The sequence below is a fragment of the Martes martes genome (assembly GCF_963455335.1).
Source record: "Martes martes genome assembly, chromosome: 4".
In the NCBI taxonomy this organism is placed as follows: Eukaryota; Metazoa; Chordata; class Mammalia; order Carnivora; family Mustelidae; genus Martes; species Martes martes.
In genome coordinates this window covers 52952854-52974384 of record NC_137891.1, presented here as the reverse complement: position 1 = coordinate 52974384, position 21531 = coordinate 52952854, and the positions used below count along the sequence as shown (strand labels likewise).

The 21531-nt window shown below is 43.4% G+C and overlaps 1 protein-coding gene across 1 annotated transcript in view; it reads right to left on the bottom strand.

Annotated features, from left to right (window-relative positions):
* PAG1 (phosphoprotein membrane anchor with glycosphingolipid microdomains 1) overlaps positions 1-21531 on the bottom strand; it is a 130136-nt gene that overhangs the window by 15956 nt on the left and 92649 nt on the right. Inside the window, exons 4-5 of the mRNA XM_080802289.1 lie at positions 1814-2020; positions 237-288 (exon numbers count right to left, since the gene is read on the bottom strand). Of these exons, the coding sequence (XP_080658415.1) occupies positions 237-288; positions 1814-1938 (177 nt within the window). The 5' untranslated portion in view covers positions 1939-2020. The remainder of the gene's footprint in view (positions 1-236; positions 289-1813; positions 2021-21531) is intronic.

Sequence of the window (21531 nt, the reverse complement as noted above, 5' to 3'; positions counted from 1 at the left end):
GGCAGCAGCATGAGTGCATACATTTTAGAAACTCTCCCAGCCAATCTGGCTAATTGCACAGGCCTCTAGCCACGCTGAGTAAGAATCCTACAGAGAGAGGGCACAGCCTAGGCAGCCAGCAAACTCTGGCTGGGTTCTCTCCCTCGGTTTCCTTCAGCTTGGCAGCTCGTGGGCACAGTGCTCCGATAAGCGGCTGATGTATTAAAGCACACACAGACATGTGCACATGGGCTCACCACGTTCATCAGGTTCTCATGGTCCCCACTGTGCTGCCTTGGCTTCTTCTCTCTGAAATGGAAAAATAAAACATTGCTGTATTGTCAAACATGCCATTTAAAATCAAACATACACTCCCCTTTCTATCCTAGTATTTATCAACATTTAAATCTCTCTTTAAGATCCTGGTTTATTTTGCCAAGGAAGGAAAAGCTGGACAGTGACTCCATCACTCCTTTGCAGGCGTCAGGGTCTGAGGGGGGTCAAGTCTCTGCATGAGACTGGTCATCTCTCCGGGTCTCCCTCTTCTCCCAGATTAGAAAATACAAGTTTACAAGAGGACTGAGGCACGTTCATATCTAGAATACTAGAAATGATTTTGCTTTTTTTTTTTTTTTTTAAACAAAATCCAGACAGTTCTCTACTCTTCATTTGTCTTAACTCAGGATCTTTGCTAAGTTGACTGCACACTGCCATGGGACTGGAAAAATAATGAAAGAAAATACAAATTTTGGCACGTTGGGAAGGATACATGCTCTCAGGATGAGTCATATGTACTTCCAGTCTATGGAAAAGTCCATCGAATAAAAATAGAATTTATTTTTACTCAGGACAGTCTAAAGAAAGCCATCAGTACTAGAGACTACATTTCCCACATATGTACAAGGCAACAGTGACACCTAGTGGGAGTGTAAATAATTACAGGCGGGACCTCCCACGTCCAGGAGAGCAAACTCTTCTGCAGGCCCCACGTTCCTGATCTGACACAGACCCAGCTATAGAGCCCCAGGTCCAAACTGGGCAGGGATTAGGAGGCTACTTGGTTCAGAGAATCAGACTTTCCCCCTCTTGACAGAGACCTCAGGGTCTCTCCTGAAGTCACTGGGAGGAGGGTTTGGAAGAGAGCTGGCTGGTCTATACCAATCCACCCGGAGGCTGTCAGTATCCTAACAGTGTCTGAGCACCTGGGAAATTACTACCCATTAGAAAGAACTTTGCTCCTAAGCAAAGATCTCTTTTGGGAGAGTACAGACATTTTATACGAGGGAGACATGGAGGGGTGGAGGAGAAGAAGCTTAACTCTAAAAAAAGACAAGATGATTACTTCTCATACAGTTCATCTCCCCCATAGGAAAATTAACCTGTTTCTTAAGAAACAGTAGTTCTAGATTACCAGTCTTTAATAAAATGATCCTTTCAAATCATGTAACAGCAATAATTCTCAGTAACTCTCAAGGGGCAGCAAAAAGAGTACCTTTAAGACACATCAGACTTAAGATTTTCAAATGTGCATAGATGGCAAAAGACAGCATACAGTTTAACAAGGAAGTGCTCAGAAGAGTGGCAAGAATTTCGTTCTGGGAAGTTTCATACATGAGGCTTCTTCCAGCTGCTCCTCAGCAAAATCAGATACAGATTTTCACTCAACCCCCCAAAAATGTCCTGGGATGCTTTGCAGCAGAGAAGTCAATTTTAACACAGGGGTTTCTGTGAATGCTTGCGGAGTGGGATTCCTACATGCTTTTCAGGTGAATAATCTTCTGGGTACAGGGAATGGGTTATTTTAGGGCTCTACTGGATACCCCTTGGCTCTCACCTGTCACAACTGGAGCACAGAAAAATCAGGAAGCCGATGAGGAAGAAAGCGGCTACAGCGGCCAAACTGCCCCACAGGACGACCTGCACTTGGCCACTGCTCAGCACGCTCCCCGGGGGGCCCATGGTGGGCGCACGAAGTGGCACACGCTGATGGAGTCTGTCAGTCCTTCAGACGGGGAACATAGGCATGGGGTGCTTCGTCTTCCTGCAGAGAGAATGGTGTGTTCTGAAACAACTTCTCACATGAAGTGACAGAGTCTTGTAATGCATGCGTGTCGGGAGGGAGGCTTTGAGCAGAGTCAGGGAGGGGTGTGCGGGACGTGCTGGGTCTCTGTTGTCTAGGCCTTTGTTTCCCTCACCTAAAAACATACAGTGGGAATGCACAAGCGCCCAGCACAATGCATAGCTTACTATTTTGAATATGTTGGGGGACAGATTCTTAAGGTCTTCAAATCAAATGAGATCACATGAATTCCATAGCAAATAAATGCTTATTTGGATTTTTTCTCCCAGGGCAGTGGAAAGCATTTATTACAGCTTTCAAAAAACACAGTTCACACCTTCCCCACCTGTCTCCCTAGTTCTCAAAGCTACCACTCTTGGAGAAGGTTGAAGGCCGGTGCAGTTAATGAGGAAGAATGTCTTTATATTCACCCCAGAACAGTTATCTGTTGTGACTGTGACTGTCTTTGGGGCCAGCTTTCACTGAGCTGCTGTGAGTGCTCCATAAGCACATTTTCCAAAGAACAGATGAAAGTATGTGCTAAGAATACATCACCAGAAGTAAATAAGACCTCTTTATAAAAAACCACAAATTAAGCACAAAAGCTGTACCTAGTACGTTTTAATACCTGGCCTGTCCTGGAATTTTTGCTAAACACTTTCCTTGTTTATTGCTACTGGCCTGTGAAGAACGCCCTGCTCATCCCCATTTTTCAGGCAAGAAAGCTGAATGGCAGAGACATTGAGTAAGTTCTCGCAAGACGGCACAGATGCTGAGTGGCAGGGTAAGGATGGGAGTCCAGCCATTTCAGACTCCAGAACTGTCGTCTTAGCCCCTAGAGGAAGCGCCCTCTCAGCGGGGGCGACTGCGTGCTCCCTGTTCCAGCTGTGAATCTTCTAAACGAAAATGGTCACATGAGTATTGTGGAATATTTTCGGTTGCAGATTTTGAAAAATAGAGCAGTATATTAAAAACTAATGATTATCCTGGGAGATACAGGCTTCCAGTTATGGAATGAATAAATCACGGGATTAAAAGTCACAGCATAGGGAATACAGTCTGGTACTGTAACAGCGTTGTCTGCTGCTAGATGGGAGCTACACTTGTGTGAGCAGAGCATGACCTATAGAGAATTGAATCACTATCTTATAAACCTGAAACTAATGTAACATTGGCTGTCAACTAGACTCAAATTTTTAAAAAATTAATAATTATCTCTTGTCAGAAAGGCCTTGCTTAAAGAACATTTGCTTTGGCTCAATTCTAGAATATTCTAACTTAAAAGGAACTGCCTTTAATTTAATCTCAAATTTCACGAATAAACAAATTATCTTAATCAGAACTCAAAAAATTATTTTTCCTTGCAAAAGACTACCCATACTTACATTGTCGTTTGCTTTACTGAAAGAGCTGTGAGTACATTCTGGGAGCACCGTGTTGTATGCCTCAAGCCAGCACTTGGCTGGCTTAGTGCCAAGCAGGAGTGCCCCTTGAAAGGGCTTGGAGAATAAAAGCCATTTTGGCAAAGGCAGTTCAATGGGACCAAATTTTCTCCAAGTGAAACACATACATTTATTTGAATATTCAAGATCGAAGAATAATAAAAAAGCTGGGGAAAAAGAAACTTTTATCTATAATGTATGCAGAGAGTATTTTAGATGAAGTCCATGTTTTCCTTGGGGCCCTGAATCAACATGAACACTTCCTAATGCTCTGTAAATATATAAACGTACAACTTCCTGCGTAATACAGAGTGTCTTTCTTCCTGTGCTGGTTATATATTATGCCTGTAAACAATACACGCATACAGTAATGGATGGTCAAATTGCTTCTGTATGTTTGCCCCTGGACAGCTATAACTGAATGAAAATAACCACCACTTTTCTTCTGGTTTGTTGAAGCAATGAATAATTCACTTTGAATTTAGACTACAAATTGGCACCACAACCAGTTACTAAAATATATTCAAGCAAGCACATAAATCATGGCGACCTATGAATATATATGAAATAAATTTTTATATACAGGCCCAAAGCATAACACATTTTAGGAAACACAAACAAAAGAGATCTGTTGTGCAGGCGTTTGCGCGTTCCCTCCTTCGTTCACTCATTCGCTCATACAACAGATTAAATCAATGTCTATTTATAAAGTGCCAGATTCCTAGAAAATATTTTGCTGTGTGAATTATTCAAAAGCCAGCTATCCATCCAGCAAGCTAGTGTGGAATCTGTAGGACCTTTCTCCCTTTCTGCACACATTATCTCTCTCTCTCAACAGGGAAGGCGGGTAGAATACAACGAAGTTATGTGGGGTGCCCAGCCTATCGGAACAGTGTAGGGAGATGATGAAAGCGGATTATTACGAGCTACTGAATAAAAGATGTAACTCAGAGAAAATGTGTCAAGGCTCCTGGCTCACTCCCCTTCAACTAAAATTTGTTGAAAAGCTACGAAAAGAGCTACTTTGTTCCCGGACAAGGATCTCACAAGGAAAAGCATGATCATCATTGCGTTTCTGAGCCGGCTGCGCTGTAATCCCGAGAAAGACAAGGGCTCCTGTGGTTTGGGCATCTTCTGCCTGTTAGAAGCCTCAGAGTGAAACTCCACGGGAGGACACGGGAGGACCAGGTCACAGCAGTGGTGGCAGCGCAGCAAGGGCGGCCCCCCTTTTAGGGGCCTGGCGGGAGAGCAGGGGTTTGCGCACACCTGACCTCTGGACCCTTGCAGCAGACCTGGGGTGTGTGGGGGTGTTTCCTATTGTACAGCAAGGCTGTGTCAGTTGTTACTCTCTCTTGGTCTCTTCCTCTGTCTGGACTTCGGTTTCCGAATTCTCTCACCCATTCCCTCTCTGGTCATCGCCTTCCATTTTGGGGTCTTATCTACAATTAAGCTAGGACTGTATGTCCATATGGAACCGCACCATGTGTCTGGATGCACATATCACTTCCATGCTCTTTTTTCTTGCTGGGGATGAGAGTACAGGCCTAGTGTGGATGGTCCAGGCAGTGCAATCGCCTTTCCTCCCAAGACTAGACTTCATGCGCTGGTTTCATGGAGGTTAAAGCAGTGCTCAGGGGCCAATTTAGTGTGTTCTAAACTGGGGAGGGGGGGGATCTGTGACTTTCCCTCCGCCTGGAAGGCTTCTATCAGGATTAGCAATAGCGGGATAGAATAAGAGGACAAGAGGCACAGTGTTTGGGAAGTAAAAAGTCACCCTGAAAAGGAAGGGCTCCTGCCGCAATGATGTTTGCCAGCTTATACACTGTGCCTCTTTTGCAGCCAAGTTCCTTGTGGAAAAGAGAATCAAAGGCTCCAAAGTCTGTGATATGTTCCTGAGGACCATCTTATTTTTCTCTAATGGGTATATCAGGGATGGTATTCTGAGCATCCAGAATTAATCTGTAGCAGCAGGACAATTTGGACACCATGAACAATTTGGAGCAATCTCTCATGTCTTCATGGAGTCATTTAAGCCTCTTTCTTTCAGTCCTGTTCTTACCTAACTCAATAAAATTGCATTCAACTGTGGAATATTAGTTCTCGGAAGTTTGAAAAGTATTTGTCAGACCACATGGGTAAACATTCTAAATATTCTATGAGTTACTCAACATAGGGAAAGGGAACACCATTCATTGTACTTCAGCTAACATTTATGACGGCACCCATATGCCCTACTGAGATGAGCTGAAGATCATCATATTCATGAAAGAGTAATAGTTGTATATCATTTATTTTTGTTTTAGAATAGACCTCATTATTGGCTGCACTGATGTACACTCACAGCTGAGAGTATCACTTAATATAAATGTGTGATATTGTAAAATAGGCAATGGTACCATCCTCCCACCCCAATTTTATATAATTCAGACTACTGTGAGGACTTGTCATTTTGCTCTGAGAAAGGTCAGTACTTGAGGTTACAGAACTTCTGTTGGGGATTCTCTGAAAAGATCTGGAAAGCTAGTCTTAATAGGTATTTTGGACAAAATTATTTTGCTCCATCATCTCTCATCCTCTTATATCCATTCATGTTCTTAATATGTGATTCAATCAGGAAAAAACGATGGCCTTTTACTTTAAAAGCAGGTGCCACTATTAACCACAAGGTGGCGGTATAATCCTAGTCTCAGCCCAATCATGAGCCCCTTCAAGGAGAGACTTACTCTGCTGTTTGCGCCTTGTGCTAGGTGTTTCATCTTCATTAGCCTAGACTATCAGCCACCTAAATCGATTCCAACAGGAAAGAAAACAAAAAAACAAAATCCAGATGAAATTAGTGAAAGGGGACGACCAAATGACAGCTGTTTGGTTTTTTGACTCTCTTAACAGGTAGGTGCTCTGATCACAGCAGACCGTGTAAGTAACAGTTTGGTGGAGTTGGGATGGCCAGTGAGATCAGCGATAGAAGCACACACTTTGATTCCTCTGAAGCAGGCGAGGTTGGTAATGATAGTCATTACCATTTTATAGCTGTTCTAGTCAACTTATAATTAAGAAACCACCTCCGCTCATGACCCCTCACTGATAGACAAAATCAGGAAGTCAGGACACAACCCCATGGGAATTCCTCCTTCCTGGTCATGACCAGGTGTGGGAACCATGAGGTAAAATGACACATTATGAGTCACAGATTAGCCAGACAAATTTAACAATAGCCGAGGAGCCAAATTCTCTGCTGGGCTCCTGTCCTGTGAGGTGTATGGGCAGATGCCCAGGCTAAGGCTAAATTAACCCCTCGATACAATTCTTGAGTCCCCTGAAAGAGTTTTAAGCTCGTGTATTTAAACTCAGATAGATTTCTGTTCAGATTAGAGAGACTCTGATCTAGGCAAGCTGCTGTGCTGTACTGAGCGTGAACCGGGTCTGCGGTGAGCATGGGGAGCTAAACCAGTGTTGGTCGTCCATCTTGCTAAGGCACAAAGGTTCTCTGCCAAATACGGTTGTCACAAAGATGTCCCTATTTCTCTTTTTTCCTGAGTTGGGGAAAATATATCCAAAGAGCAGAAGGTGGTGAAGGACTCCAAGGTAAGAGTTTTCTTGTTGATAGTTTCTCGAACTGTAAATTTTAAAGCATTACCGTGGAGCAATGACTTGACATTTCTTCCTCTGCAGCTCAAGAGAAGCACAGCACCTGTGTGCGTAAGACAAAGGAACCTGGAAATCCTGAAGGTCGCTAACTGACCCTGTCATCAAGGGTTGCTGCTGAAGGCAGAGCGAGCCAGGCATTCATTCTAAGAGCAAGTTATAAATCCTGAAGGCCATCTGTCAGTGTAACCTGATTACTTTTCGTAGTACCGAATGTATTGATCCACACAGGAAACGTGAAAGCCGATCCTTTCCAGGGGAGGGGTCTGTGTGGCTCTCGCCTGTCTTCAAAACTTTAAACTTACATTACAGAAGTAATATAGTTTATTGCTTATGAAAGCCCCATCACCATTTTTGTTTTTTTGTCTTTAGTAAAGCCAAGGGGTAAGAGACTGATGGGTAAGGAGTAACTTCTAAGGTTGCTTTTGCTCATATCCTGACTTGAAGACCAATTCTTAAGGTTCATGTAATTTTTAAAGATATATATATATATTTATTTATTTAGAGCAGGCGAGGGGGGAAAAGGGAGAAGAGTCAAGCAGACTCCACACTGAGTGCAAAGCCCAATGAGGGGCTCTATCTCACGGCCCAAGACCATGACCTGAGCTGAAATCAACAGATGCTCAATGGACTGAGCCACTCAGGCGCCCCTCATTTTTTATTTTTAATGGCAAATCTCAAGAGAGAGGGAGGGAGAGGGGAAGAGGGAGCTACTGATAGATTCTTAGAGACCAGGTGAGGTACATAGTAAAAGGGCTTCATTTTGTGTAAGCGAGTCTAAAGGGGAAGTGTGCAACGTGGGCTTTACGGTCTATCTCCTATGCCCTTGCTCTTCTGCGCTAAATTCAAAGTTCCCTGGGGGCAGGCAGGATGTGTCCACCTTATTTCCCCCCTCTTCTCAGCATCAACATAAACTGGAAAATAGGAGCCAATCAAGAATTTTTTTTTACTGAATGCTTATTTCTGTAGGAAACATGAAGAGTAAAATTCCCAAGGAAACTCTAAAAACAAACGTTTAATGATTTATAAGATAAGGGCGAGGAGAAGAATAAAGAGAGGCACACATCAAGCAAATAATTAAAAAATAAGCCAAGTATGTCTTAAGGCCAAACCTTAACACAAACTAAACCTTAAACACTGCCACCAGGCTTCTCTGCACTGTCGCCGAAGCAACTGAACGTCTCTCGGGAAAAGGCACAGCAGAGGAAATGTCGGTGCCTGTGCACATGGATCCTTGCGGCCTCTCAGCGCTGGTGGCCCCACTACACCCCTGAGCTTGGCGTTCCTCTGACCCCTTCTCAGCAGGGGCCTTTCATGCCTTCCTCTCTCTTCCCTCCCTCAAAAGGCATTGGGGCTTCCGTGTCTCAAGGGAAAGAGGAGCCTTAACTATTCTTGGCTCGCCTCACGTTTTTTCATCTGATGAAAGCCTAACCACGCTTCAGATCTCAGTTGAAGTGTCACTTCCTTGGAGCCACTTTCCAGACGGTGCAATTCAGCCCCACCTCCCCCTACACACACACACACACACACACACACACACAGGCACGCATGCAGGCATATGCCAGTTTAGGCCTGTTGTATAAAAGCTTATAAAGCTTTTTGCTTCAAGGCATTACTCAAAACTGAAATGAGGAAGCTCTTTGCTGTCTCCTCCATTGGCCAAAGGTCAAAAGTGGGCACTGAGAACAGACCTATCCGGTTCACAGCTGTAGCCCTAGTGAGCGGCACACAGTAGGCACTTAATAAATAATCTGAATGAATTAACAGTCAAATGAATTAATAGAGCAGAGGAGAAAAAGAGGAGGTGAATGTTGACCAGGCCTTCAGAGATGGGAAGGATGAGAAACTGCTCTTTCTCAGTCTTTTTAGATGGTGTTGAAATTCCGCAGGGACATAAGGAATTCCAAAAGTCTGCTTGTCAGCCTCCCTGATAGACAGATTTCCATGGTACTGCCTGCCTCCCACCTGTGATCATCTTGCTCTACCCAGGCCCTGAAGAGCCCTACCACGTGCCAGCTTTGACTCAAAGGCTCGAAATCAAAAAGACTGAAAAAGCCCAAGTGAGTGTGTGCTCTGGGCCAGTCACTCTCCTGCATGTTACGTTACTTCCTCCTTACAGTGTTCTGGTAGAGGCAAGGAGACTGAGGCTCGAAGGTTAAGTACCGTGTCAAGGGTCACCCAGCTAAAGGTTTCCTGACTCGGTGTCCCCGGCACTTTCCACTGTAGCATGACACCCAGCAGCGTGTTCTCAGGGGACAGGCGGTGGCCAGCCCCACGCTGTTCACCATCCCCAGCCGTCTGCCTGTTGGGGATGTGGGAGCCTCACCCTTCTTCCTGGACCTTTTAACTTTCCTCTATCATGACTTGTTCTTAGCACCCGAGGTTAGAATGCTCAGTCTCTTCTGGCTTGCTCACTGCTCATTCCCAGCCATGCATCAGCACGTGCTGTCCTTCCAGGGGACCTACAGAACCGCATGAGGGCTTGGTGTTTGCCCAAGGGTCAGCTTCCTGAGACCAGGTCTTGACAGCCCCGCTCTCGTGAGCACTACTAGCACTGTTTTTATTTGGCTTCTCAGGTACAGTGATTCAGCCAGTTTCTTTTCCATAACAGTCAAAGGTGTGACCAGTAACAACTTAGTTTCTTTGTGGGCAGGTTCCGAAATTTACTGCTTGACCTAAATGCCTCTCAAATCCTCCATTCAAGGCTGATGGTATCTAAACGATCAGATATATTTTAACAGCTGGTCGGACTGGGGGTGAACAGCTAATTACAAATGCTCCAGTATCCTTCACATACCAATTAGCTTCTACCAAGCCCTCCCCCTAAAGGCGCTATCTCATTGAGACTGCCCATCAAAGGGCGCTTCTTCTGGGAAAGGTCAGCTCTCAAGATGGGAGAGGCAGAATCGAAGACGATGGCAATCTGAGTCGCGTGCCCGAGGAATCCCACTGGAGCACTGGTTTCACCGAGAGCTGGGGCAGAGTTCAGGCAAGCAGTCTGGCATCCCTGCCACACCTCCTAATGTGGTTCTACACCCTCATGCGAGGGCGGTGGGCATCAGAGTTCGTGTTCCCCCCCGGTGCTGGTGAGAACGTGGCTCTGCTTAGCCCCCGGGGCCTGGTATGCCACGGCCATCTTCGTTCTCTTCTTGACTTTTTTTAAAACACTATGAATTATTTATGTCAAAATCCTTTTTATTGACTCCTAAAAAACACAATCAAAATCTTCAAAAAACATCCCTACGAGTTACTTGCTGCTGTTACTGGGGACCCCTCGGGGCTGGGACTAGTTACAGTAGAATAAGTCAGAACTTGTATTTGAAAGCACAGGTTCTCCAGGTTCATCCTCAGAGCCTTCTGCCAGGAACGGGGTACTCAAGGGCTGTAGAAGATTCCCAAGTGCCTTGCAGAGAAGTCGCAGGGCAAGGGTTCTTGCAGAGCAGAACTTCTCACAGGGTGGGCCTGGACCAGAAGCCTCACCGTCTTCTGGGAACTCGTTAAAAATGTAGAAATCCGGGCTTGCCTGAGGCCTGTGAATCAGCCAGGGTGGAGCCCACAATCTCTCTTTTTTAAGATTTTATTTTAGAGAGAGAGAACACAAGTGGGGGAGGGAGAAGAACAAGCAGCCTCCGCACTGAGCACAGAGCCTATGTGGGGCTTGATCTCATGACCCTGCGATCTTGATCCAAGCCAAAATCAAGAGTCAAACGCTCAACGACTGCTCTAAAACAGATTTTAGTATATCTACAGATCATCTGGGGATCTTGTTAGGTGCGGATTCTGAATTCTGTGTTTCTCACTGGTTCCCAGGTGAGGTCTAGGCTGCTGGCCTGAGGACTGCATCTGGAGTAGTACTAGGATACATGATCATCTTCCTTCCAACTGGGGCTGAAGGGTCACCCAGCCAGATCCCTAGGGCAGCTTGGTCTTCATTTCATTCAAGGTTATGTGAAGACGAGGCCAGAGCCCTGTGTCGCAGGACTTTCCTGACTCCCATAGAAGTACTCCAGGGAAAGGCAGCTCTGTACCAATCCAGAGACCTATGAAATGCCAGTGAGCAGATGTCACTGTGTGTTCTTTAACATAACATGTTCAACCAAGCCCAAACTTCCTGCGCCTTAGTTTCTCCTAAAAAATGAAGTCATTTATAAAGTTTCTTTCCAGCTCCGAGACTGTCATTTTATGAAAGTAGCCAGAAATCCCTCGGGTCGAAAATAAAAACTCAGGGCTTTCCACCCAATGGGAAATGTTGACCCAGCAAGAACACGAAATTCTCAGTATGATCAATAGTTTCAACTCCCCAGAAAGCACAGTCTTAGTAATTCCCAGGAAAACCTGACAAGGCCGCAGTGGTTACAGGAACGTCAGGAAGAACAATCACAGGCAGCCTTTTCAGTCAGTGCCCAAGCCAGGAACCAGTCCCAATGGCCTCTGCCGTCATCAACTCCACTTCCAGCGAGCCCACTGCGGAACACTGGCAGCGTGGCTGACTTACGAGTCTGTTTTTTTTCATCAACATCTAGCTGGCATATTTACCCATTTATAATTCATATTTATAACAGCCTTTAAGTAAAATGCAAAGACAAAACAAAAAAATATGCAGATGGGCACACACCTGTCACAGAGAGAGAAAATGCTGCTGCTGGAAGCTTCTGAGGCTTTTTAAAGGCATATGCTCAAACTTAGGAAGATCTTACGGAGAAAGCAAGTCTGGAAGGGATCTATCTAATTTCTAACCTCAGTATCTGATAAGCCTGAAGAGGTTCCAATGTAATAAAACATTCTGGAGAAGTTCTCTGTTTCTATTATTAAAGACGGTCAGCTCTTTGGGCTGGCTTCATTAGTTTCAAGGCTAATATCTCTGATATTTCTTACTCTTTAACACCAAGGCACAAAGTGTATTTTACTCTTTGACACTCTGTAATTCATCAAAAAAAAAAAATTGTTAAATACCTACTATGTCCCCAGCACGGTTTCATCTTCCTGAAAATGAGATGACACGGGTCTGAGGCAATTTAATTGCAAAATTCAATATGCAGGAGGAGAAAAATGTCTCGAATTAAGTTCCTAATACAGAGCTATATTTTGATCAAAGATTGTAAAAAGCCCATTGTTGAGTTCCAGGCATGTGAAATCAGAAAGAAACAAAAAGCCACAACCCTTTTCACTTCTACCATGTTGCATCAGTCACAATAATTGCAGCTTGATTCTGTTCAGCTCGGTGGCAAAGGCGCCATGGCATTGACACAGCCACAGTGCTCTTGGACTGATGTTGTTTCAAGCTGGGAACTGTCCTCAATGTGTCTGGTGGATTCCACTGACAGCCTCTGCATGGGCACAGGGTGGGAAGGACCACTTCCCCTGCATGCACTCAGTCACAGTCAGGGTCAGCCAGCCTCCAGGGACAGGTCAGAGTGCAGGGACAAGGGAAGGCACCTGTAGAGCTCCACCACCTCCTAACTAAGTGGGAGAAAACTGCTTTCACCTTGTGGTTAAAGGACGCTTAGAAAACCAAATATTCATGTAAGAATTGGCATGCATGTTCAAAATCGTACGAAGGCATACATGGAACAGACCAATTCACCTGGTAAGCGACAGGGAGGCAAAGGTGAAGGATGAGAGGGTTGAGGCCGGAATGCAGGCGCTGTGCGTGTAAGGTAGGCTGAGGGAAGAGATTTCTGTCATTTTTTCCCTGCTTTACCACTTTACCTATAGCTGGCCTTAATCTACGGTTACTTTGCGAATTTAAGAAAGATCTTTTCCTCTCTTCTTTTGCCCAATTTAGGGAAGATAAAACCACACTGATGGGGGTAGGAGAGTAGGTGTTAACAGAGTGGTGACACCTTGGAGAGAGGTTCTTACACGACTCGATCCGGCACGACCGGACGGAACTTGACAACCAGAACCAGTCACCTCCTTCGGGGAGGTCCGTGTTCACTACAGAGCCACTCACATGCCAGGCAGCCAGAAGACTCTGGACCAGACAGGAAAGACAGGTGGAGCGAACTCTAGGTTCTGAGGAAAGACATAGCAGGACACAACAGGATCATACTTCTGAGCAAGAGAATGTTTCCTCAGTTTAAAGGAGGAGTAGTTTGTGGTCTGCCAGATCACCAGTCCTGATGTATTCAAGTGCCTCCGTTCAATGGCGGCCAGCCCCCCCGTCCATTGGCCTCATCAGCTGCCTGTGCCTTCCTTCTTGGGCACAGGAGAGCACCAGCTGTTGCGCCTGTGTCCCCGAGGACCCCCCCACATCCCACTTCACAACACCTGGGGCACTTGTTAGGTAGGCTGCTGATGCCCAGGCCTGAGCCTCAGATACTCTGATATGAGAGAGTTGGAGTGGGGCCCAAGAATCTGTATCTTTCACATGTCCTAAGTGATTCTGAAGTGAGTAGTTCACTGAAACCCACCGGCTCCAACTTTTTAGGAGCCCAGTGGGAATCCCAGTGAGGTGGGAGTTACTCGACAAGCTTTCAAGAGTTCTGGAATCCTCAGAATAGACATAGCATTTGGCCAGGGGAGTCACTGTGGGAAGAATTAGGGAAGGATGAGAGGAAACGTCTTTGTAAACACGGTTTCCATGTGCTGTACTGTTTCTGTTGGTTCACCCTGTGAAAGGAAAAATCTAATCCCATATTCAGTCCCCATGTGCAAGAGGTAGTGAGACTCCGGGGGAACCCATCAGGGGATTTCTGCAGGGCAGCTCCTCTCCTTACAATATCACACAGCTAATGTGATTATGAGACCTAATGAACTGAAACTAATGCAATTTTGAAAATCTTCATAGCTAATGAAAATCACTTCTTCTCCCTCCAGATTTCCCATTTTGTCTGTTTGTAAGCCCTGAATAAAATGGAAGTTATGGGTTGAGGCTATATTTATGGAAAGTCTTAATATAATTTGGAGAGTTTTATATTTTGAGTGTCACAGTGGCTCCAAGTTGAAGGGTCACATTTGGAACTTACATTCAATGCCACAGTGCTGTGGAATGGTGGAAGAGACCTAGAATATAGATTCAGGACACTGACATTTTAGAGACAGGCCTTTTTCCCCTGCTGACTTCAAAGCACTCCGTATGTCAAATAGTTAGTGTTGTCACTCTGTCCCAAATTCCATTTTCCCTGGAAAGTGGAGAACAAGAAAAGTCTTTCGATTGCACACTAAAAGCTATTAGCGGGGTATAGCTTTGACATTCCCCCACCCTTCACTTCTCTATGCTATGTTTTCACCCATTTGCGGGGGAAGGAATGTTTCAAAGGCATTAAATTGAGAGGTAGGGGAAAGGCCTATGGTGGCAAGCTTCACAGGCTGGGACAGACACATCTTAAGAGACGTGCTGTGGTAAGCTTGGGAGAAAGGGGCCAGCCACATCTTCTGAGGGTCAGAGGGACACAATTTTCACTGTATTAAGAAAAGAAACACAGATATTTAAGGAGTATAAGGTAAAACTATTTACAACTTAAAAAATGGAACACGGGAACTCAAATTTTGCACACGGAGCCAAGAATTTGAGTTCACTCTTCTCTGCCATTGACATTGAGAGGTTCTGCCTGTGCTAACAGCACACACCGTAACAGGTGACTGGTGCCTCCTAGAGGCAGAGCTCTGCTGGCAGCTCCGTAAATGCATCCCGTGGGGGAGGTAACAGTGGGATTTGATCCTGAGAGGGGCCCTGCTTAATTATTCCTCATACCTCTATTACAGGAAGACTTCAAGAAAAATATATTTACATAGGGAACAAAAAGGTATGTTTTCAGACAGAAAAGAAAACTCATAAAAAATCAAAATAGTGACTGACATCTAGTCATTGCCATTGGGAAAAGAAATTAGTATTTATCATTTTAATTCATTGGATTAAATGATCTAAGCCAAGTGGCTTCATTCCAGTTCTTTTTGTAAGCAATTATTTATAATGGTTATGAGATTCCTCAGTACTAATTGTAAAACAATACATTGTTAGTCCTGAAATTTAGGAGAAGGATTCAATATTTTTTACATTACTTTGCTTAGACCTTTCTTCAAAGTCTTTGAAATTTTACTTCATTTTATTTCGTTGGTGTATTATCAGGAACAAGCAAATTTTAGGGACAGCTGGTCTGCTAGCAGTCACCTGTGTACTCGGTTTCATCTTCCTGACAACATGATTAAGAACAATCGGAGACATTCTACGACATTCACTAATCTGTCATAAGTCTTTGATTCTGGGATGAAAGGATCCAGGGTCCATCCAAGATACCAAGGTGTATGATTTCAATAGAGTCCCCAAACTGTTAATACTCTCCCCAAGACAGTGTTGGATCACTCAAATTCCAATCTTTCATATTTCCTAATAGAGTTGTGCCTGATGCCTTTTCCCCTAATCTATTACTGGATATGGCTTTCAGATGGACTGAAGGACAGACTCCTACCCCGGCTGACTGGAATATTAATATCCTCCATATCATAGCTGATGGGGTCCTATTGTCATGAGCTAGGGCTACACTAGGTAGCAGCTAAACCTATGGACTAATGTCTTAATGAGGTGGCTGTTATAAAATAATAGTATAAGAAACTGTCAGGATTTGTTTATCTGCATTTTTTGGTAAAACTATTAATGACATTGTTCTGTTTTGTAGACATAAAAAGCTTTGTGTCTGTGTGATAAACTCAGAGATTTTAGTGCCTGGAAAAAGGCTTTTTATCCTGCTACATTAGTTTGCCTTTTCTTAATAACAACTCAACTGTATGTACGAAAATCATATTTCCCTTTTCTCTTCCCCTCTCATATAGCTGGCTGGAAACGCAAAGATGTAATTATCCTCAATTATGGCAATTACCTTAGTCTAGCTCCTTCTTTCCTCTCTCGACACCAACTGCAACTTCAAGTTTTTTATTTCAAACATTTTGAAGAGCCTTATATATGAATGTCTTTATTATAACAACTTCAATATTTCTTAGAAGCAAATCTTAATTTCTAAATATTGCATACATGAAGTTTTAAATTTAATTATCACGAACTGCTTATAGATTTTAAAAGTTTTCAATGTCTAGAGTAGGTTTTATAAGAAGAGACTTTTTTAAAAAAACAAAGGATAAAAGGAAGGAAAGAGGAAGGAAGGAAGAAAGGAGGGAAGGAAGGGAGGGAGGAGGGAAGGAGGGAAGTGTATTTTCCCACTAAGTTAATCTTCTGGATCATAAATTCTGACCTTTACTTTAAGGAAATAATGAAAGAAGTATCCAGATGATATACAAGATACAAAGTCTAAAGATAACTGAAATCAAACCAACTTTATCCTAAAGGTTAAACAGAATTAGTAAGTTCCTCTGAATTAGATTAGGTTTTTCAGCCTTGGCTATATATTAGAGTCACTTGGGAAACTTTTTATGGTATATGAAATGTCCAAGCCTAACCCTAGAAATTGGCATCAGTAGGGATTGGGTCTGGACGTTGACATTTGTAAATGTGTCTCTAGAGCATCTGAATACATAGTTAGGACCGAGAATCACTTAGCTGGATTATTCATTCATGTTTCTAAATGATACTTCATCTTATTTTTTATGGTATTGAAACCTGCATAGTCAGGAAGTGACCACGTGAAAAAAAAAAAAAGCTCATCGTTCCTCTTCCCACACAAGTCCACACTGGTAACCACATCAACCAAGTGTTTGCACACGTATATCCTCAGAGCTTGGGCCCAAAGAAAGCATGTGTAGAGTCTATTCCAGAAGGTGGTATCTGAGCTTGCAACATAAGGACCCAGACCCAGAAGACATGGGTACTGAGCCACGTTCTCTCTCTGCTGTGTTGTCTACATATGTTTCTCTGCCTTCCTCAAAACACTAATCTAGAAGTCGTATGGCTAAACGTAGTTGACTGGATAAATAAAAAATAATTAAAATGATAAATTTTAACTTTAATAATTAAAATAATTCTATTTTTAAAGTATATTCAAATATAAACAACAAGAAATAACAAAAAAAATCCCGATTGTTTACTGGTTCTCACATAGCCCTGGTTTTCGGTAGCTTGTCAAGGCTGAGCACAAGGACGTTCATTATCTCCCACTTGTAAAGTGACCCACAATTCTTACAGGTAGAGAGTGTCCTGGAAATGAACACAATAGGACGACAATACTTCACGTTATACTTTAGGCTACTTTAGCTTTTCTCTCGATCTTCGTTGCTTAAATGGACACAAGGCATTTTGTTCACCTCAGACAAACCGTTACTGCAACTGCCGTGGCCTTTTCCTTCTAGCTCTTGAATGTCACCCTGAGTCTTCTATTCTAAGTCTTTGTCTGCTGGAACGTTCATCCTTCAAGTCCTAGCAGAGCCACTTCCTCTTCGTTTTTTTCCTATCCGGTTCAAGCACCATGTTCTCAAGAAGACTTCCAAAGCCCTCCTTGCCCATCCCCACCTCAGCCTTTATCCCACTATCCTTTCTTGCTTTCCAGGCATCCCCACTGAAAGCATCTTCTGTGTTGGACTTTGTGTTTACGCTTGCAGGATCCTCTTCAGGGTATAAGCCCCAGGAGGACCCTCTGTCCTCGCAGCTCTAACTCCAGCACCTACAAGATCAGCAGGCGCTCCGTAAACCCCGACAGGGCGCGTGACTGCATACGTGTGCAGGCTGACCAAGACTGTGCTGAGGACAGTCGTGTCCCCTTGAAGAGTGAAACTACTAGTAGTAATAGACAATACATGAGAGTGTGTCCAGTGGCAATTTTAACCTTTAGTTCCCCAGGCGATATGCATGTGCTGGGATTTTAATGAGACCCACGGGGCCAGCTGCGTTTGCAGAAGGTGATTTGCACCCTGTGCCTTGTTGGCTCTATGCTTCTGCCGGAGGGCTTCTCTGTGCACACATCTTGCGGTCTTGGCTGTTTCTTTCACTTCCCAGCAGAAAGTAGCTAGACATTAATGTTTGAAACAGCACTCCCAATCTTCTGTTGCGGTTTCTTTAGACCACTTTATGGGGTGGGGGGTGACACCATGCTTCTTTGGCATTGGATCCTCAGGGAACCAAGGAAATGTTTTTGCATCTCTTGTTATTGGTCTTTCCCATCCAGGTCTGGCTTGGGACAGGAGTTACACTGCAAAAAGCATCCACTTCATGTTGGGGGATTTATTATGGCCTGGGATCTTTTGTCAGTAATCTTTCCCTTCCATTATTACCACATGATACTAATAGACGTGGCCAGGAAGTCAGCTGTAGTATCTTCAGGACAAATCCTACTGACATATGGAATCGACAGTTGGACACTACCTCTATTCTGAGGCGCTTCTGTTGGGTCTAGATTAGCACTTTAAGCCATATTGATAACACACTCTGCCAGCCTTCCAAATATGTGCTATGTTTGCATGTCAGCTTCATTCAGAATCTTAGTATTTCAGTTTCCCATTCAGTACAGAAAAGTATATTTGATATCACTAGCAAAATAAGCTATGTTTGTATCCTGTGAAACACGCAGTTTAGTGCCCTCGCCCAGAGAAGGCGCTTGATAAATATTAGTTCTTCCTTCTGCTTTCCTTGCTATTTTAACAAAAATGTATTTTATTCAAAAATATATTTAAGGAATCTGCATCTTTTAAAAGCTCAAAATATATAAAGTATTTAAATGTACAGTTGGTATCTGATTTTCTTTTTTAGTTAAATAGAGCTACACTGAATGCACAGGGTGACCTGTGATCATTATCAACATCAGAATCGGCTGCTTCAGAGGTAGGACGGTTGCTCACACTATAAAGTTCTAAGAGACAGCAGAGCTTGCCTTAACCAAATCTAATATACATAAATTTGTATTTGTAACATAGTGGTATTATGAAATGATATGAATGTTTTACAAAAAGTACTATTTTAAATGATGACCAATTCAAATTTGTTTAAAATATAATTCAATTTCAAATAGACTTTTATGGAAACATATAGAAACCTAGTAACACAGACAGTAAGCCATAAACAGTCACAAAGCCAGCTCAGAACTAGCCATCATTCCTCAGCAATGCTCATCCAAAGACGGTTCAAACTATAGGGTTGGGGCTGATGGGAAACTCTGTAGTGAGTGAGTCAGGATGATTACACCTGAACCCAGTGATTAATCTTAATGTCACAAAAAGAGGTGTAATCAGACACTGGGTTTTGCGGTGCAAGGCAAGGCACTAACTATGAAGTCTTCTTGCCAAAATATGAATCTGAACTGATTAAGCCTCTAGATGCAACCATCAGGCCTCTATTCATCTTTTTTTTTTTTTTTTTCACATCTATCACTGAAATGATCAAATAACAATCAAGGATTTTGTCTGCCCGGGTCAGTTAACTCACACTCATGAGACTGTGAGGTTTGTGATTAAGTTTATATGTGTCTGTCTGTGTAAAAAAGGAAGAACCCATTTTATGTGGGCACCTCGTATAACTATTCATAATGACTGTCATCAGTGTGTCAACTGAAATGCCACGGGCTCATGTGTATGCAAATGAACATGACAAACCGTGGTGCCAACCGCAGGCTGAGAAGACATTCCCAGAGCCTCACTCCTCTCTCTGGTTGTATGATACTGTGATTCTTCTCTGAGGTTCAGTCTTAGGCCCTTTTCCTTACTTTTATCTTATTCTCTTCCTGGCATCTTATGCACCCAAAGTCCTATGATGTCAGTCTGCCTTAGCACTTGTTATGGCAACGGCAGGAACAAGGCAAGAATCACAACATTATTCATAACACAGGGAATGGACACGGGGTCAGGTGTCTGACAGACACAGGCGAATTCCTACTTCTGTGGTAAGTCACCCCATGCTCCGGGTGGAGCTTCTCAACCTGAGTCCTTTCCTCATCTACAAAGATCCAGGAGACTTCATCTTCCCTCAGCCCTCAGGTTCAGAGCAGCTATTATTATCACATTATTTCTGTGTAATACCTCAGTTTATCAAACATTTTCACAGATTTTACTTTTTGAGTAGCTTAACAATCCTGTGAGAAATTTAGGGCAGGATTTACTTTTCTTTCTTTTTAAAAAATCATTATTGTTGTTTTAAGCTGAGGAAACAACAGACCAGAGAGATGAAGAGGCTGGCCAATGGCCAAGACCCTAACTAGGATCCACCCTAACTAGGAAATAGTGGAGCCATCCCCTTCCACTGCCTTCCATCTAGATCCTATAGTCTTTCCTCACCATACATGGTATTAAAAAATTGTGGTCTCATACGAAGTGAAGTTCTCATCAACGAGCCAGGAAAGCAAAGAGCACACAGCTGCCACCAGCCACCAGCTCCAATGCCGCAGGGGCCTGGCACGTACCGCAAACACTGAGGCAGGCCAGGTGGATATTAACCACAAGGAAGTAAGTTTCTCTTTCTCAAAGAAACATGTTTCTCATTTTTCTTTAAAGACAGAACCTGTTCATTCTATCTTTTGCTTTCTTTTTAACTCTACCTTAAGAAAACCACAGCACAAAACTATTAATTAGTGGTGATTAACATTCAACCCGATGGGTGGGGAATAACAGAGTAGGGTGGGGACTGCGGCCAATGATGCCTCCACACCCTCCATGTTGGGTGTTGGTTGCCATCCTTCTGAAAGGTATGGCATCCTCTAAAAGGGATAAAGTTCCATGGTCTTAACAGGAAGAAGAAGGGTGGTCCTTCACTGTGTCAGCCTATGAGAATTTGCACAAATACTATAGAGGTATGAGGTCGAACTAGTATTTACATTTTCCTAATCATCTAAAATCTGAAGAATGAATTCAATTATGCTTACTAAATCTGTCGATGGTTTTCGTGTGACTAGGGTTTCCAATAGCATTCAAGGCATGTGCTTAATGTAAAATGTGTAATATACAGTAATTTCTTTATAGTAACAAACTAAAAACCTTATGATGTCCAGGGATTTTAAGATTGAGGACAGCACATTTGCATTTAATTTTTACTTATAAAAAAATCATTGCAGTATTTTAAGAGATTTGCCGGGTCTGCAAGGGTAAAATTCTCTCATCTGGGTTCAGAAACCCAAATACAACTTCTAGTTTGGCAAGCAAATGTCAAAAAATATGGAATTTCCCTTAAAGACATTATGTATAAACAGAGCCATCACATTTAGACTAGCAAGCCCCAGATGGTCTATTAGTATCAACAAAAACCACTGTCCTTGCCAGCATGAATTTCATAAAGCAGAAATCATTCCCAGGCATGCAGAGACAGACACATCACATCCATGAATACTTATTACCATATGCTTGGGACCAGGTAAGGGACGTTATTACATGGGCCATAAAACAATACTTGAAAAACAAACACCAAGTGTTCAAATAAACTGTTTACTCTGATGGTGAGGGCAGTGAAGCTTTTATGGAAAGCACGGCCTGTACGCCTATGTTTCAGAGTGAGACCGGGTGGTGATTATGGCTGTGACCCACAGGCTTTAAAGGCAGAAG